This window comes from Candida orthopsilosis, assembly GCF_000315875.1.
Source record: "Candida orthopsilosis Co 90-125, chromosome 7 draft sequence".
Classification (NCBI taxonomy): domain Eukaryota; kingdom Fungi; phylum Ascomycota; class Pichiomycetes; order Serinales; family Debaryomycetaceae; genus Lodderomyces; species Lodderomyces orthopsilosis.
Genome location: NC_018301.1, coordinates 363,079 through 382,237, shown reverse-complemented (window position 1 = coordinate 382,237; position 19,159 = coordinate 363,079). Strand labels below are relative to the sequence as shown.

At 39.8% G+C, this 19,159-nt stretch overlaps 6 protein-coding genes across 6 annotated transcripts; 1 reads left to right on the top strand and 5 right to left on the bottom strand. All coding sequences in view use genetic code 12, as the record gives it.

Moving 5' to 3' along the window:
• Positions 1-94: 94 nt before the first annotated feature.
• CORT_0G01840 (Pif1 DNA helicase) lies at positions 95-2,896 on the top strand (the record flags this gene model as incomplete). Its single annotated transcript, XM_003870944.1, has 1 exon — positions 95-2,896. The coding sequence occupies one exon, from the start codon at positions 95-97 to the stop codon at positions 2,894-2,896; it is 2,802 nt and encodes a 933-aa protein (XP_003870993.1).
• Positions 2,897-2,947: 51 nt separating this feature from the next.
• CORT_0G01830 (patatin-like phospholipase) lies at positions 2,948-7,159 on the bottom strand (the record flags this gene model as incomplete). The annotated part of the gene is made up of 1 exon (XM_003870943.1): positions 2,948-7,159. One exon carries the CDS (start codon positions 7,157-7,159, stop codon positions 2,948-2,950), a length of 4,212 nt encoding a protein of 1,403 aa, XP_003870992.1.
• A 123-nt stretch (positions 7,160-7,282) lies between these two features.
• Positions 7,283-9,094, bottom strand: CORT_0G01820 (hypothetical protein; the record flags this gene model as incomplete). Its single annotated transcript, XM_003870942.1, has 1 exon — positions 7,283-9,094. One exon carries the CDS (start codon positions 9,092-9,094, stop codon positions 7,283-7,285), a length of 1,812 nt encoding a protein of 603 aa, XP_003870991.1.
• Positions 9,095-10,073: 979 nt separating this feature from the next.
• Positions 10,074-11,834, bottom strand: CORT_0G01800 (Hgt14 glucose transporter; the record flags this gene model as incomplete). Its single annotated transcript, XM_003870941.1, has 1 exon — positions 10,074-11,834. The coding sequence occupies one exon, from the start codon at positions 11,832-11,834 to the stop codon at positions 10,074-10,076; it is 1,761 nt and encodes a 586-aa protein (XP_003870990.1).
• A 1,374-nt stretch (positions 11,835-13,208) lies between these two features.
• Positions 13,209-15,305, bottom strand: CORT_0G01780 (Cdc45 DNA replication initiation factor; the record flags this gene model as incomplete). The annotated part of the gene is made up of 1 exon (XM_003870940.1): positions 13,209-15,305. One exon carries the CDS (start codon positions 15,303-15,305, stop codon positions 13,209-13,211), a length of 2,097 nt encoding a protein of 698 aa, XP_003870989.1.
• A 356-nt stretch (positions 15,306-15,661) lies between these two features.
• On the bottom strand, positions 15,662-18,427 carry CORT_0G01770 (hypothetical protein; the record flags this gene model as incomplete). The annotated part of the gene is made up of 1 exon (XM_003870939.1): positions 15,662-18,427. The coding sequence occupies one exon, from the start codon at positions 18,425-18,427 to the stop codon at positions 15,662-15,664; it is 2,766 nt and encodes a 921-aa protein (XP_003870988.1).
• Between the last annotated feature and the right edge of the window lie 732 nt (positions 18,428-19,159).

Below are 19,159 nucleotides of genomic sequence, written 5' to 3'. Positions count from 1 at the left end.
GAAATTTCACAACAATTTACATTGACCAAGCCCCATCCCTGTTCAAGGTAGAAACCGCATGAGACTATTGCATTGTATGAGAAGCTAACAGTACATGAGAATATTACCAACAACATTACGAATAAGCAGTAACAGAATCATACCACGATATATACACGCGTACACAACACAGGTTAAAATCAAAAAAGCATTGTTTCATAAATCGGAAGGACCCATAATAATTCAAAGCTATTCTAAAAGCCCTATGGCTGAAGGAAACCCTTCTGGGAGCAGCAAGGTGTTGGATGGTATTGACTTTGACGATTCGTTTGGAGATGACGAAAGCAGCAAGGGGACTACTTCAGCCGATGCAAAACATGAGCAGGAAGACTTTGATGATGAAGATATAGATGCCATTGCAATGAACTACGTCCCCGAGCCAATTGTACCTCAAAAGGAAGTTGAGAAAGACGCGATCGAATTTGATATAAGCGACTCATTTGCATTTACCGACAGTCTACCGACACTGCGAAGGACCCAACCGGGTGTTACAAAGCAAGAGGTTGTTGTGGTGAATTCTCAAACACATGGAACAGATCAGGTGGCAGAGGAGATACAAGCATCATTTGAATTTAGCGATACTACCCAACTCGCCAGTTTATTACAATATCAAGCAAGCAGTGAATACCAAGTAGAAGAAGGAAACAATGTACAAGAAGTGGTCAAAGAGGAGCCTGAGAATTTTGAAATAGACAGCTTTACTGAAAGTCCATCCAACAGTGACGCATTTGAGTTTAGTGAGAACGATGACGAGGTATTGGCCATGTTAGACGATGCTGAGTTGCCATCACAATCACCAAAGAAGGAATCCCCTCCACTTGCTACACAAACATCATCTATTAAACGACTGGCTCCTTCAACCCAACTGCCTCCGGAGCTCAAGAGGAGTAGTATACTGTACTCTCAAACGCAAGCAGTGAAAGCTCCATCTAGAAGTGGAGTCTGCAAATTCATAATAACATCATCTCCACCAAAAGTTTCTCCTTCACAGATATCACAAAATAAATCTTCACAACCAAAAAGCTCCCCTGTAAATGATTCCATGGTTATCCCTCCACACACGATTGAACACAATTCCCCACAGGACATATTTGCTCGACCATCATCTAAGCTTACCTCACTTGCATATAATGACGATAGACCTACAAGACCATTGACTCGCAATTACTCAACTGTACCACAATTGGAACAGCCAAGCAAGACTCCTGTGGATCACCACACCATTCTTCTAGCGACTCAGAGACCATCTGTAGGAAAGAGCAAATCTCCAGAAGCTGGGCAATCAGTGAAAGTTGTTCAGCCAATCATCTTATCCAAAGAGCAAGAGATTGTACTTCAAAAAGTTCTTCAAGGAGTTTCTTTATTCTATACAGGGTCTGCGGGAACAGGGAAATCAGTTTTGCTTCGATCTATTATCAAAGCATTGAGGCGAAAGTACCCCACTGGAGTTGCAGTCACCGCATCGACTGGCTTAGCTGCTTGTAATATTGGTGGTATCACATTGCATAGTTTTGGTGCCATAGGCTTGGGAACAGGTACTGTTGATAACTTAATCAAAAAAATAAAACGAAATAAGAAAGCCCATGGGAGATGGAGAGATACAAAAGTCTTGATTATTGATGAAGTATCAATGGTTGATGGTGAGTTGTTAGACAAATTGAATGAAATATCCAAAAGATTGAGAAAGAACAATGCACCATTTGGTGGAATCCAGTTGGTGGCTTGTGGAGATTTTTATCAGCTTCCTCCCGTCATGAAGAAAATTAGCGCTGAAGGAGATACAAGAGATGACGTTGAAGCGTTCTTCTCCTTTGAAAGCTTGGCTTGGAATGAAACAATTCAAGAGACAATCATTTTAAAGGAAGTTTTTAGACAAAAGGGAGATCAAGTTTTTATCAACATGTTAAATGAAATGAGAGACGGACGAATCTCTGAAAGCACAATTCAAGAGTTTAGAAGATTGTCCAGACCATTGGAATGTCCTGCTGGCATCCTGCCGGCTGAACTATTTGCCACAAGAAACGAGGTGGAAAGAGCTAATAAGCGTCGTTTGAACGCTTTACCCGGTGAAGCTGTCAGCTATCGTGCAATAGATTCTGGATCACTACAGGAGCCACAAAAATCCGCATTACTTCTGAACTTTTTGGCTCCGCAAGATCTTCTCTTGAAAAAGGATGCCCAGGTAATGTGTGTCAAAAACTTTGATGAGACACTCGTTAATGGTTCTTTAGGTACTGTTGTTGATTTTGTTGACAAGGACACTTACATGAAGACATTTAAAGATGGTGATCATTTAGATGACGAGGGGAAATTAAAGGATTTCATATTTAATGATCCAGATTCAAGCATAGGTTTAACAACGGGAACTTTAACCCAAAAGGTGATGACACACGACGGTAAACAAATGGATGACAGGAAATCCGAATTGAACAAAGACTTATTGGGTGATTTCAAAAATAAAAAGTTTCCGTTGGTGAAATTTCTATCCCCCGATGGAGTCAATAGTAGGACAGTGCTTGTTGAGCCTGAACAATGGACTATAGAGGATGAGGATGGACGTGCTCTTGTGTCTCGCGTGCAATTCCCACTAATGTTGGCGTGGTCCTTGTCCATACATAAATCACAAGGGCAAACTTTGTCTCGTGTCAAGGTGGATTTGAAGAGTGTTTTTGAAACAGGTCAATCTTATGTTGCATTGTCTAGAGCAACTTCACGAGATGGTCTCCAGGTCCTAAACTTTAATGAACACAAAGTACGATCGCATCCGAAGGTGGTTGAGTTTTACAAATCATTGGTTGACATCAGCAAGGCACCGACCGGACAACAGAAACTAAACTTCACACCCAACCAAAAATAGAGTATATATGTAGATAGATGAAGTTTTGCAATTTATTCTTTATGCTCTATTCTAAATTGAGTTTCTTCTATACATAATTTTCCTCTCTCCAAAATCTTTCATCTTATTTTTATTGACGAATCCAGCAATTTCTGGCAACGCTTTCTTATTCTCCCATTCGGTAAACACTTTATCGGCATATCCTAAACCAACTTGATAGATTTCATCAAATTTTCCAAAATCCAAAGTAGCGTAATTGTCAATAGGTGGTCGCAAATAGTAAACACCAGGAGCTCTTTTTGCCTCTTCTAAAGCATTGACACTAGCAACATAAGCTAATCTCATTTGTATATCCATCATGTTGGGCACATTGGGGTGTTTTGAGAATGGGTTCCATTTATTGAAAAGTACCCAAAACCCACTCAACGTATCACCATAGTTCATTGGGGTTCTGTCATCAGCTGATCCTACATCCACAGCAATTATGTGTTTAGCTCCACGACGCTTCATTTCCATCACTGGTAAATTATCCAAGTACCCACCGTCCAAAAGCATACAGCCTTTAAATGCTATAGGTGGAAGCAATCCTGCCAACGACATCGAAGCCCTGATGAACCTCCAGGCATAACCAGATTCATGAATGTCCATTGTTGAATTTGTAATATTTGTCGAATTGCAAAAATACTTGACCCAGAAATCTTCAATCTCAACAAACCCAAATACTTTCCAGATACCTCTGTTGAATTCGTAACCAGTGATGTACGATGTCACTGGATACGTCAAATCGAAAACCATTCTCCATAACGATGCAATTCTCTTGGAGAATTTCTTTGCTCGACCATATATGGAAACTATGTTATAATCTCTCGCGTATAAACCCCCAACAAAGGAGCCTATGGATGTTCCACCAATCAAATCGACAGGAATACCATGCCTCTCTAATGCGGTAACGACACCAACATGGGCAATTCCTCTCGATCCACCGCCTCCCAAGACCAATCCGACAGCTTCGTTCGACAAAATTCTTGCAAGACGTAGGAAGTCATTTTTGTGGGACTTTAACGTAATATCCTCATGCTGATCTCTGCGAATTCGTTTGATAGCTCTTGTCGTGGCTTCTTCAAACTTGGAGATGATCAAATTGTTTTGGGAAAATTTGGCAGCCAAGTCGCTGATGAATGATTTCTTGCTGGGGCCCAATGATTCATTGTGTTTCTCTATGTTCATTTGAACATGGTGGTGACCTTGCACCCAAACTCTATTTTTCAACCATTGGCCAGTAGATCCAGATACAACATACTTGTCCGGATGAATCAAACACAAATCAGTTCGCGCAGTTGTCTTTAACTTTATCAACAACTGTTCATATTCCCCAATTGATGTGGCAGTAACTTCATCGTCTGCATCAGCCAACAATAATATACAGTCTCCTTGAGATATACATGCAGATGTCCAATGTGATTGAACAGGTGAGTCGCAAACATAGACAATAGTTTCGTACTCTTCTTCCAAATAGGCAAAGTATCCAGACAATTTTAAACGTGCTAAGCTCTCATCAAACGCATGTCTTCCCAAATGCGTCAAAGTCAGCGCTTGGTCCAAAGCCATGACATTACGACCAATAGCTCTCAACGCATGCACCAATTTATCTGCAAATTCTCTAACTGGTAATCCTGACACAGTGGGAAGAATCGTAATTGTCTTGTAGTCGGCCGAAATAAAGTTTTCACTGCTTGAGGATGTTATGAAATTGTGTGCGGATTGTACAACATTCTTTTCCGATGAAAGTACTTTTGCTGCCACCAAACGTGAGACTTTCACCATGATCGCGGGATTTTGAAACGAAAGTAGCTCAAACAATGTTCTCGGGATTCTAGCAGTTTCCGAGTCTCTCACAGCGATAAGTGAATTGGTTCTTCTTGAAGCGGTCAACACTTCTACCTCACCGATAGATTCACCATGTCCATATTCACCTAACACCTCAACTTCATCGTTGTCTGATCCTTTCTTTTCGCTTCGTTTGACAACCCTAAAACGACCACTGAGCACCACGTGGAACCCATTGGCCAAATCACCTTGCGAACATAAAACATTACCGGCTGGGATATGGCACCACTCAAGCGCATAATCAATAGTTAGAATCTCCTTTGGCAAAAGGTTCTTCAACTTGATCGCAACAGGTAATTGTAAGAAGTAAAACTTATCAAGCAATTTATTGTAGTCATTCTTTGCAATGAATGCCACTACTGCGCCAGACTTTTTGGGAGTTTTTATCGAAACTAGGGAGCGGAATCCAACCACACATGACAAGTATCCAGCGACACCTCCGGGATTGACCGAGTAGACATATTTCGAGGTTGTGTGTTGCCCGTATTTTTCGGAGTCCTTATAATGTACCTCCAATGATCCATCGATAACATAGAATAACCCACAAGATACTGAATCCTGCTGCACAACCGTTGTATCTGGTTCTATGTACTTCAACTCCAATACCTTTGCAAAAGCATCTTTGATATTCATCTCACTAGGAACCGTTCTTTTTTTGAGCGGCTTTTGAACCGATGGTCGACTTGCTGGTGGTGATAAATTCCTGTGGAGCTGATTCAAATTGATAGTGTTCATGAGATTCTCATTGCGATCAAACTTCAAAATGTTATGGTACATGGGGTTTGGAGTAGAGCCACCAGAAAAGTTATTGAGCCCTACTACCGAACTACTAGCAGATGAATTCAAGCTCAGGAAAGGATTCTGTTCATACACGTTATTTGATTCGTTGTCAATACCAACAAAATTGAATATGTTTTCAACTATTGCAATCCTTAATGAGTTCTCCTCTGTTTCCTCTATATTATCAGTAAAGTTTAGTCTCTTACTTTCATCCATCAACAGGGTAAATGACGCTTTAAGCACTCTTTGGTTTGGATCATCCCGAGAAATTGGCACTGAAGACAATAAATCACCTGGATTGTTGCTTTTCACTTTTGAGTTGAGCAACACATACCGCGAAGATGTTCGTTCAAGGGGGCTCCGTCTATACTGTTTGGGACGCTTTTTAGAGCTATTACTGCCTTGTTTCAATCTTTCAACGAGCCCATCCACCAAATAACTTGGCAACCCCAAATTCATTGACTTGTTCAACTCAACTTCAACCTTGAATATCTCTCCCGTTAATCCCAAGTAATTGTGAATGGTGTTCATGGTTACTTTGTATAGTCTTGTCAACACCATCATTACAATGTGCGAAGTTGCCTTGGGATACTTCATTTGCACCCGTTCAAAAGCTGAATGTGGAATAATGGCAATTGTCATGGTGTCTGTGTGCCTCTTTTTCTTGGGACGAACAATAATATTGGGATACTCTGTGCTTTCCAAATCCTCTAATTCATCTCTAGACTTTATAGCTTCAGCCGATTTACCTAAGTAATCAAGGTTTAATCGAACACCATTTCTCATGTCCTCGTTGGGCGTGAGAATTGGCCCGTTTGGACTCATAAGGGAATCCCTCTTGCGTGGCTTAAAGAGTTCCAAGGTCGATATCAACGAACTTAAGGGAGCACCGCTTTTGACTTCATTTAAAAGCTGGTAGCTTTGGTCACCAAGTTTGAAGAAATCCTCGTTTTCTGCGTAGTCGTCAAAATGTTGAAGCTCCTCATCATTGGAATTGTTTCCGTTAATGTTGTCACGATGGCCTGTCAAAGAGCTCTTTTTCGAGATCCTGGTGTACACTTGAGCAGCACCTTCAACAACAATCAGAAATCCAATCTTTTCATCAAGACACAACACTTCCTCACTAGATAACTTTTGTGTGGTCATGCTTTTCGTTAGCTCGTGAAATACCGCTTTATCCAAATACCCAAATACTTTAATTGCAGCGAGGAACTCATCGAGGTAATTGCTTGATTTCTCTTCCTTTCGATTTTCGACAAAGAGACTTGCCGACTTTTGTATCTTTTCTGACCCTTGATTTCGTGTGGAGGAGCCTTTCAAGTTAGGCAGCTTCTTTTTGTCTAAATCTTTTGAGTATCCAGTGAGATATTTATATCGTATGACTAGTAGTATCACCACCGCAATTACTGCAATCGTTATAAGAATAGATGATATATGCAAACTGATTTCGAAATTCATGGCAAGAAGGTGAACAATAAGTTTCGGGATTTTCAATAGTCCAGTCATGTTGAGGAATTGAATAAGCGGAGAAGTGTTATCATTTCCGGTGAACATTCCTGTTGAGTCTAAGGTATCACTGCTTGACAGTAGACCCGCGAGATTCGATGCCTCACTCATTCTATCGCTCGGTGGTGCTTTGGTTGCCTCCCCAGGTGGGTTTTGTGGGAAAGATGAAAATCTAAAGAATATTGCGCTACCGATGCAGAAAGCTCACAAGATCTAAAACATATCTACACAAATCTACTTAATTTGGTATGGCAAGCAACCAAACCTGTCCAAAATGCGCTCTATACCATCCATACCTTTTTCCAAATGATGTAACTCTGGTCCATAACTAATTCTAACGTAGTTATACCAGATTACCTCCTCCAAATGACTCAAGTTTTGTGGATTGATCAAAAAGAAAAACCCAGGAACAACGATAACTTTTTCGTGCAAACACTCATGGAAAAATCCCAAACAGTTGCTAAGCTTTCCTGGTAAGTGAGATAAATTGAGCCAAAGATAGAAGGTCGAGTTTGGAGTATTCTTTTCAGTGAATTTGAAACCCATCCTGGATAATCTCTCAATGATGTAGTCGCGTTTCATTTTAAAATGTAATTGTAAGGCTTTCATTTCACGTTTGACCTTGAGGGGCTGCAAGAAGTCAATAGCTACATATTGGAAAGGAGCATTTGAACCACCATCCAAGAAGGATCCTGCTGATGATAAAGCATTGATGTAGTCCTCTGGTCCTAGAATCCAACAAATTCTCCATCCAGGTAATCTGAATGCCTTTGTTAAACCATTAAGAATCAAAACTGGGTCACGGTTGACATCTTCAATAAATTCAGCAGAACTAATTGATGAACCATCACAACCACCATCATAATAATAGTGAGAATAGAATTCGTCCATAATCAATAAACACTTTTCGCGACACATGTTGTGAAGCTGATGTAACTGCTCCGGCTTCATACAGTGACCAGTTGGATTCCTTGGATTTGACGTCAATAACGCACTAACACCTCTTGTCAATTCCTCCTTGATCATTTTCAAGTGAATTTCATAATTATCAGCTTCTTTCAATGGGACTGGAATTGGTGAGAAATTCTTAAACAATGACAACATTTCAGCGTATGCTGTGTAATCTGGTAAAAAAAACGACAAATAACAATCACTAATGATCGACGCAATTCTTGTCAACCCAGCTCTACCTCCTGGAACAACACAGACATTCTTGTATGTATACTTGCTGGCCTTTTTACTTCTGTATGTTTCATTGTAGTAGTTAGCCACTGCCTCTCTCAATTCCTTGATACCTGCAGTTGGTGCATACTCCCGCGAACAATCTGGTACGCTGATAGTCTTTGGTCTTGGAAATGATCCAGGAACGGTATCGCCATGTTCTGGGGCACCTTGACCTAAATTTGCCCAATCCCCAACATGCTCAGAGTCATAGCCGTATTCTGCTGCTCTTTCGGTTGCCCAAAGCACACCTGTGGACGAGTTTTTAGAGTTCATAGCAGGTTTGAAAATGTTTTCATCGAATTTAGGCTTTGGCAATGGAATTGGAGAAGCTTCTCTTCCATTCTCCGACTTGGATAACCTGTTGATAAGAGTCTGTCTATGGCTAGCATTCTTCAAATTGGGTGTTGCAGTGGCATTTCTACCAGGAATCGTCTGGTACCCAGGTGTGCCCGATGGAGTTATCAATTCTCTTGGATGTTGTGGTTGCGGTGATCTAATTGTGTGATCCTGTTGAATGTGTGGGTTTGTGTGACCACCTGAAGTCTGCAACGGAGTTGGTGTCGATTGAATTGCTTCCAACAACGAGGATGCTGATCTTCTCAATGCTGGCGGTAAGGTAGACTCCAATCTCTCGAATTCAAGTATAGACTCTTGGTCATTGTCAGATGATTCATCAATATGGTTACCGTTTGACATGTTGCTCGTATAGTTTGAAGAAGAAAGATGTAGCAACGTGATGTGTATTTGCGATGTGGAAAAATCTGGAGTGACAGAAATTAGATGAAGAGTGTTAATTATTACACAAAAATGGAATACTCGCATCAAGCCGGTTGCGGGTCAACGGGCGAATACCGACTGAAATTCCCGGATATAAGAAATGAAGTTACTCTGTTGGTTCAGTCGTGATACGAGCATTGAAAGTGATGGAGCAATGGATTCAATATTTATTATAGCTCCCAAAACTCTCAATGGTACCACGTTTTGCAGTTGCAATGGTTTTCTCAATATAATTCGCCAACGCCAAATAAGATATAGGAAAAGAAGTCCAACGGGGACAAGTCGCTACATCCAAACATGTATCAATTGGATAATATAATTGTATTTAAATGTACTATGATAATGAAAATCTATAACGTACAACATCAGCTAATAGAATCCTCTCGCATTTAAAACCTGCTTCGAAATTTTACTTTAGCGCTAAAGGTTCCGTGATTGATATCATTGTTGATTTCTCCTTGTCTTCATTCTGTTCTGCATTTGTCAGTCTCTCACTTTGTCCTTCCTTTTTCTGTCCAGTTATCTTCTGCTTCAAGGCGCCTAACTTCAGCTTGACAGAATTTAAAGTCGAAGTAGTTGATTTGACCGACACGTTACCCGATTCTGTCTTTTTCAATGTCATTGTAGCTCAATTGGTTTGTCTTGAAATCTCCTGGAATGGGTGACACGGAGCTGTCTATTTGATAGTATTTAAACTCTTTCGAAGGGTAACCATATTAGTTGTAAACACTTCAATTGTGGAAGATGAGTCATTTCTCATACGTATATGTAAACATGGCTTAACCGAGCTTTGACTACTACACCATAACCTATTGCTGATCTTAATGAGTTTCTTCTTTGGTGTATGACTAATCACCCTAATGAAATTAAAATAGTCACCCATACTTTCTGTGCGGCTGTTGAAAATTGCACAAAAGCTCCAATGTATACGGGTGAAGACAAATTCGTAAACATTTCCTTTATTTCTCTTTCCTATTTCCATATATACCTTCCAACCCTATAGTTTAACTCTATTCGTCAAATGTTAAACCCTTTCTTGTCGTTCGAAAAGATTTTCCACATTCTCCGTCTCTGGTTTATTAGTGTCCATTTTGAACAATCCATGTTCGTGGTTCTCAAGGAAGATCTCTTCGTTCTCATTCTTGACACTGTTCAATACAATCTTGTGAGCTTTTCTAGCTGGAATATTTCTGTTGAACAATTTATCCATATCTTCCAAAGCAATACCCTTTGTCTCTGGCAAAAGGAAATAAACAAATGGAATGGATGCTAAAGCCAATGCGGCAAAGAAGAAGTAGATTCCATATGACATACTCTTGATCATTTGTTGAGTCCATCTAGACATGACAAAAATGGCTACCCAAGATGAAGCAGCATTGATTGCTTGAACAAACGATCTAATGTTTTGATCAAAGACCTCACTACCAACAACAAATGGACCACCAGACCATGCAGAAATGAACGATGCAATCCAGATGTACATCATTCCAATAGCAGCCTTACCTCCTGGGCCAGCCAGGACTCCTGGTTTGGTGGGATCGTTAATTTTCAAGTATGCGCCAATGTACCAAAAACATAAGGAGCACAACCCTGATGATACCATAAACGAAAGTCTTCTACCAACTGTATCCACAAGCACCAAGATGTAGAAAAATGTGCAAAAGAATTTGACAACACCAAACATACCAGTGGAGAACAAGGAAGCATTGACACCTTTGACACCCAATCCACTGAACAACTTTGGTGAGTAGTAGTTGATAGCTTGGATGCCCATGAAATTACAGAATTGGAACAACATGACTGTGATGAATAAACGATGCAACAAGTTTTTGTTGTGGAAGAAAACTTCGTAAAAAGGATCCATTATACCCAAACCAACCTTGTTTTTCTGTTCTTCAATGCTTTCCTTACACTGGTTGATTTCGTAGATGATATACTCGTCAGTTTCTGGCAATCGTCTAAACCACGTAAGATTCTTGATTGCTTCTTCGTATCTACCAACTTGCATCAACCATCTTGGACTTTCTTTCATAAAGATACTTCCGAGCAAGAACAATCCACTTGGAATCAATTGAATAGCAAAAGGAATCATCCATTGCTTTCTGCCCAGTGGGATATTACTATCCACTGCGTAGTTAATCCAAAATCCAACTAGATCTCCAACTCTCCATCCAATCTCATAACTTGCTGTCAATTGACCTCTGATTGCCGGCGGTGATATTTCAGAAATGTACACCACCGTCAAGTTGGTTGAGCAACCAACAGATAATCCGGCCAAGACTCTTCCAGCATATATAGGCCCAAGTCCAACAGAATCCTTTGCAGCAAGCATGATACCAGAGCCAACAGTAATCAACAAAGCAGCAGCAATCAAGGGGATCCTTCTTCCAAAGTAGTACGAACCAGGATATGAAAACAAAGCACCAAAGAAACAACCAACATGAAACACCGAAATAACATTGGACGTGATGTAAGCCTCATTAGGGGCAACGTCCAAACCAAATTCCTTTCTAAATGAGTCCAATGCAACTGTACCACCAATAAAACCACTATCGTAACCAATGATAATAGCAGCGGCTGATGCCATGACTGCAGTCAAATAAACTCTATAGTTATAAACTTGTGGTGGAGTTGGTCTATCTTCAATCTTTTCAAAAATGTTTTTGATCTTGAACTTGTTTCTTAGCATTTTTTTGCTCTGTACTGAGTCTATAGTATGAATAGATTCCTTATCTGATTTCTCATCAGACATAACGGTTTGTATGCTCCTAGCGTCGTTACTCATTGTATCTAATGTAGATTGATTGTAGGATGTAGAAATATTTGTCTTTAATTGTTGTCAAGAATGGGTTCTCCCATGGGATATTTATATCATTTGCTAGTTACAGGAATTATGCTCTTTAATTATGAAAGCAAAGCAACAACCTTATTTTGTGAAATTCACAACCCAGCTGAACTTGTATGATACAATGCTCCTTTAAGAAGTTTTAAATTTTGTTGGTTACTCTCGAAGTTATTTTTTTGTTTTTGCGTTTAATACTCCGGTCATTGTTTTATTGAAATTTCTTTTTTAGACTCTTCTTGGCGTTTACTTTACACAATATATACCATTACTGTATGGTTATACCATAACCGCCGTTCACGTAAAAGCTTCACATTAAAGGCGCCTATTGGCCAAATGAAAAGAAAGAGTACCAACTTTAAAGTGTAGAGTCTGTTCTTTGAATAGCCACAGCCGCGCAGGTTCAGCTACCCTGAACACAACTTTGTTGCTCTGAAATGCCACCACTCGTAACAAATCACAGGGCAATCAGATCAAAGACAAGATACCCGAGAGTTTGCAGTTTGTGTTCGTTGTGTTAATTATGTCCTTTTGTTTTTCACTCCTTTTTTTGTTTGTTTATTGTCCTTGAGAAATATCGCAAAAACCTTCGATCCCCCAAATATAAGGTGGGGAAGAATGGAGGTCGCGTGGGGGCGCATGCAAAGTTGCTACACGTTCAGAAAAAAGCCTAACCCCCAACAATCTGGGGTATTTACGATTGCTGTAAAGGGGGCTATATGCATTCAAAGGTCATTATACTCCTTACTCCTGCTCCCTTTTGATGTTGTGTATAGCTATTGTAAGCTGTCTCGGTGTCGCCAGTCCATAAAAAATAATTGTTCCGAAACCTTGAAGTTTTTCCGAGAATGTCAAAACAATAGAAAAATAATTTTCTATTGCGTTAACAATTTCAACTTTGCCGGTTTTTTCTTCCGCAAGGAAAACATCCATCGGCTTTAAAATCCCAACCAAAAATATTCTTTGATTTGGTTTGTGAGATAATTAGGCCTTCAATGGTTAGATGAGTGTGTGGGGTCAATCCGGCTCAACCTTAACGCTTTTGTGTACACTGATTAACAATCACAAGTGTGGGTTTTTATTACGATTGATTAGTTGCAACCGTAGATCTTTCCAAGACTAATCAGTTGCGACCGTAAATCGATTAAAACGTTTTTATTTGATAAGGTTTGCATTCGTTGAGCTAGAGCTTGGGGGATCCCATAGTTAACTACGAGAAATTTTTGGGGGATCCGAAGTCACATGTCTTGAGAAAATGTTGCTGAGGCGTTCGAATTTTGTTGTGCACTAAATTCATCGTTATACACAAGCTATACTCTATATGAGCCCACTCAATGTGAGCTTCTCCAAAAAGGGAGCCAAATCATCCTTTCTAATCTCTATTATTGAACTATCAAAACTGTCAACACGCACTTTGGCTCCAGAAGTGTTTGATAATTGTTGAAATGCAACACTGAATGTATTTAAATGCGTCGTCATTGATTCAGCTGTAATTTTATCGTTGGTTTGCTCTTGCAACAACTTTGCCTTTTCCGAATTGCTCATTCCACGTGGATACCTAGGGGCAAGACCAATGACGAGATAAGTGTCACTACTTACATCCAAACTTGCCACAACCAATGGTTTCAAAGAGTGATTCCCGTTTATGAAATCCAATTCTGCTAAGTTTTCAATTAGCCATGTACCCAACTTTGACAACATTAGTGGGTTAATAAATATCTCCAAATCGGGAACTGCACCATCATTCAACACACATAATCGATAAAGCTTCAAGTTTTTAATCATCTTACGCTCAAGTAAAGACATCCCCGTTCGAAAAGTGATTTGCTGTAACTGCTTAGCATATTCCAAACCTCGGAAAAGTAGCTCACTTCCTTTTAGTTTTGTAAATGGTGACGTTTGATTGGCGCTAGTTTTCAATGACTTGGTCACATTTAATGCATCCCATGAGGACCAAAAATTACTCAACCATGAGCTTTCTTTCCTCTCCATTCTTTTCCTGATTTTATCATCCTCATTATCAAGAGTCTTGTTATCCTCTTCATTTAGTTTTGCCGACTCTTGGATAAACTTTTCATCTAATTCGAGAAGTGCACTTAGGGCCTCAACACACTCCATTGCAGAAAGCAGGCCAGTATATCCATATGTCTTGATGAATCCCTCCCTGACAATTCCCTCAAGTCCATAAATTGGCAAGTAACGGCGGAATATGATAGGCAATTGTCGCTTCACTTTTGTATCCATGTATAACCACTTTTGTTGTGCGACAGCTAGAGAAACCCCCATCTTTGCAAAAAGCTTATGGAGCCTCTTTTTCCCTTCGTCTGTCCACAAATTCAATTTCGAATTCACATGACTTGAATAGAAGAAAGAGTCGTATAAGGTCCAGTGTCGTAGTAGGAATAAATGGTAATCTCGTTCAACGCGTAGTATTGTTTGATCAGCTTTCTTTTTGGTGTTTTCGTGCTCTGGGTTTAATCTCATCACTTCCTCTTTGAGAAGCGGTTGTAATTTATCGTAAATCTCGGGGTAGTGGCTGTCCAAAGACGACGTTCCAATGATTGCAATCCACAAACTCTCCAAATTAGTCTCACCTATTGCTGTAAGAAGAGCATAAACGGTAATGGTGTTGGCTGTACTTATTGTCGAACCTTGGTTGTAATATGACTGTAATTTATCTTCGTTTACGGACTTCTTTTGCTTCTTTTGTTTTCTGAGTTGTCGTGAATACTTCTCTTGTAGTTTTCGTTTGCGCGTAACCGTATCCTCTGGATCCTGCGAGTTGATAACTAATTCGCTTTCTGAAGGCATATCAACATCTGTTTCTTCATCGAGTTCCTCATCGTCACTAAAATCAGATTCTGAATCCGAACCCGACTCTTCCTCTTCATCCTCCAAGATTAGACCTTCATAAGCCTTCTTTTCTTCTAGCAAGGTCCCATCAACATAGCCATCGTCAAGACAAACCACAATTTCAGACCCGAAAAGGTTATCCAAATTCCACGGTCTATGTCCATCAATAATATATATTTTCCTCCTGAATTGGTTCTTCTTTACATCATTCAAGTCTTGGTCATCTTCCGGCTGTTCAGCACTATTATCCAACAACTCCTCTGGGTTAACGTCTAAAAAGTTTTCCACATCCAACATGGCTCCACAACCAATTAACACCACATTTGTCACATCATCATCTAGTCTGTCATAATGCGATTTGAGATCTTTATACCCCACTACAGGGAGCAACTGGTACTGAATCAACTCCTTTTTCAATAACAAACTAAACATCTTGGCAGCACATAGTGAATCAACATCCAAACAGGATACAAAAATGACCAATTTACATGTCGAATGGGATAGCGATGTTCTTTTCAAATCTCGATATGTTGCAAAGTATTGGTTGGGTGTGATGTACATGAGAGGTCTGTTGTATCATTAAACGTATAGGGAGCTATACAATCGACTAATAAGATGTAAACTTGGTTGAATGAGTTGTTGTTGTTTGTATCGTAAAAATTCTTTTTCCATATTACGCGTCTACCATCAAACATCAATAAACATCAACAAATCAGCAAAGTAACACAAAACTTTGATACACCACAACACGCGAGAGATGAAATTGCTACTTAGTGTTGGTTAAGCTACCACTACAACACGCCGGCTCAAATGGCCCACACAGGGACACGAAAACCATTGGTGGTACCAAGAGACTAGAAGAAAATATATTTTTAAAACAGCCTTACATATATGAAAACTTGATACAACTATTCATCCTATGGCCATTGATTTGGTCTTAAACCAAAATAACCCTCAGGGGCATCAGCTGCATCCATTCGCCCTTGTCCTCCCAATCCTTCAATACCGTTCCAAATCACACTATTACCCCACCAATCCAATGACTTGTCCTTGTATTGCACTGCAAAGAAGATAATGATGGCACTAAACGCGACCCCGGCATCCATAGCACCCGACAAGACAAAGTTGTACTTTTGCCACCATGCCAAATACCTGCTCTTCAAGTACCACATGAACATAATCGACATGTATAATCCACCAGTGTAGAAGGAAAAGTTGTATGGAGCATAGAATAAGAAGCCACCGACCATCAATGTTGGTTGGAAATACTTGGTATACTTTTTAGGTCCATACTTTTTGAATGCTATGCATGGAATTGCCAATAAAAACCCAATCAAGAAGCACCATTGCAAAATGGGATATAAACCACCAAAGACCTTTCTGGGGCCAATGACACCCCACAAAATTGAAGCATTGTAAAACACGGTTGCTCCTGGACATGTAAACTTTTGAGTATTGTTTGGAGCACAATAGTTGGCAATATTGGCAATCTGGAAATTGAGCACAGCTAAACCCAAGAACGATGAGATCAAAATGGAAAACATTTGAGTTCTAAAAACAGCTCTTGGTGGTATTTTAAGATAATGACCCATTTTTTGATCGGAAATATAGTTTTGTGCCTGACCATTGATGTTGTAACCAAATGCTTTGATAAACATCAAAGCTAAACCATTACCTGGTAATGCAAAACCAACAATCAATTGCACCAACACATTCAAACCAAAGGAGAAACCAGTGGTGGAGTAAATTGCAGTCAATGGGATAAGGAAGACAAAATTGATACCAACAGCAAAGAAAATACCCCAAACTGGTGTTTGTGCAGGATAAACTTTAACACAAATGATTGCCAATGCAATTGAAATCACCAACACAACAGCAAACACCCAGTCAGGAACCTCCTTGTATTTTTTCATCATGATGGTGTGTGGGTCGTTGAAGCCTTCATAAACTGAACCTCTGAAATTTTTGAATCCTCGAGTCAATCCCTTCATTGCTGACCATATAGGCTTCCTATTCATAAACACTTCATATACGATTGAGAATGGGTAAATGGCAAAGAATGCACCATATACGACCAAGTTAGCTGCAGTGTAAAATGGAGGACCAATCTCTTGATACTTTGCTTCATCAAATAAGGTGTCGTCGTTGACAATATTTTCCACGGAATATATTGAGCCAAAACGGTCCCATAATGATGCGGAGTTGATTGGGACATAACCTGTCCACTTGTAATTGGTGAACCATAAAGCTGTAATGACAATGAATCCAAAAATTGTGCCAATATATTGGTTAAGTTGGGCATAAAAGGGGTAGATCAAACAACCATTGAAGTTCAATATATTCCAATCAAAAGTTGGCCATGGGTTGAGACCCAATCCTGAAGCACTTCCAGTGATGGCAACTAATGTAGCGTTGTTTGGCGCAATCCAAGTTGGCCAGTTGAAATAGGACAAGGCATTGAAAAGATATGTTGGGATCCAATTGTAACAGAAAGAGAATGCAAATACTAAAAAGAACCATCTGTACCGTGATAAAGTCCATCCGTGAATGTTTTCCTTAGTTTCAGCTTGCACTAATGCTTTATTCAAGGCAATGGTTGGTAAAATTGTTGGCCAAATCGCTTTGTGGGGATAGATTGCAAATCTTCTCAAAAGGCCAGCAAAGCCAATACCGAGATAGTTAGTGGCCATGGTGAGCAAAATTTGGTACCCAAAATCCACCCATTGATTGTTGTAGAACCTTTCGACTTTTTGGGCATGGAGGTTGTAACTAACGTATGCAAAACCACTGGAGACACTATAAAAGATGGTTGTCAACATTTGCTCTTTATGGTTCCATGGACCAGGATTCAAATCAATATGCCAGTTTCCAAGTTTGATCACCTTTTTGGGTAAGATTCTTTCAACGATTTTTCCCGATGGGTACAAGAACAATTGAACAACAGTTGATGACAAAGTAATGGTTGGTTGTCTTTCAGCAAAGAATTGGTTGATAAAGGTACCCAAACAAGTCCAAATAACACCGAGCAAATACACACGGAAGGTTTCACAAGGAATGGAAGAGTCATCATATGGTTCTGTAACTGCTCTGACTTCTGGGTAGGGCGAGTAGTATGCAATCAATGCAGCTTCCAATCTAACTTGAAGCTTAAAGTCAACTATCTTGAAGCAGTCAAAGTCTTGATCTTCCTCATCCAGGTGCGAGTCCACACCACTGCCAACTTCGGAAACCTTTTGCTTCTCAGTCCATTTCTCCTTGTGGCTCGCCATTTTTCTTAATGAGGTAATGGAGCTTGATGAAGCTTCTTCACTAACTTGACCATCACCGTGCTTGACCAATTCTTCCCAAAAGTCGTACTCCTTAGTGGGGATATTCACATCCTCATCATGATCAATGATTGCTTCTTTTACAATGTTGATTGATTCCTCGACCGTCAACCCAGCAATCTTTTCAATCATAAATACCGCCACAGACGATAAGTTACCAAGATCAACAATTGTATGCAAATTCATTCTTTTTAAAATCAATTGTTTTTGAAACCCGGTGAGTGAAGTTCCCACATCTCCAACTGAAATGGCTTGGGATTGGATAGCGTGCAAATCAATTTCGTGATCAGCAGTGTCAAGTACATGATCAACTGACTGGATTGACGGGATTGCTTTGATTTGGCCCTTTTCTGACATTGTTGATGTTTAGTCAAATGGTTGCAAAATGAAGCGGAGCTTTGTTGAGAAGAAAGAAATGAGGAAATCCTCGTTTCGTTACAGGAATTTTGACTTGCATTTATAGCAAAATGCCGGGACGTCTTTAGTTCTACATGTTACCCCAAACCAGGAAATGTTCACTCTGAATATGTGTTGATTTCATTCTATACCAAGAATTTCTCTTCAAGTAAAATAAACCGTAAAGCACCTTACTGATAACAAATGTAGTTGTAATTTTACGACGCCACATATTTTGTGGCGCCAAAGTTGATAGACAGAAGGAAATGGATAAAGTTTTGGCCCTTGTATTATCTTGGCGTCCGGGCAATGGCAGTGTGGTGAGTGCCAAACCAAATTGAGTCAAAGTAGCAGCAACACCTTTTGCAGGCTGTCTTTGCGGTGCTGCCTTTGCAAACGATTAGTCACCATCACATCATGGATTTACTGAAGCAATGTAACCTCAAAATTCATCATGTGTATTATTTTATCAGCATAATTTTTTCAAACAAAAAATAAAGTTGGCCTGAATATTTACGGCAGCGGATTTGAAATATTATCCTAGTGTGTTTCAAATGTCTTGGCAAAATTGGGTATTATGACATTCCTTTTATTACACCTGTGTTGACAGAAGGAATCACACTGACAACAAAGGTGTTTTGTTATCTATAAAAAATGCCGTACGAGATTGATTAATGCTTAGCTGAGGGCTTT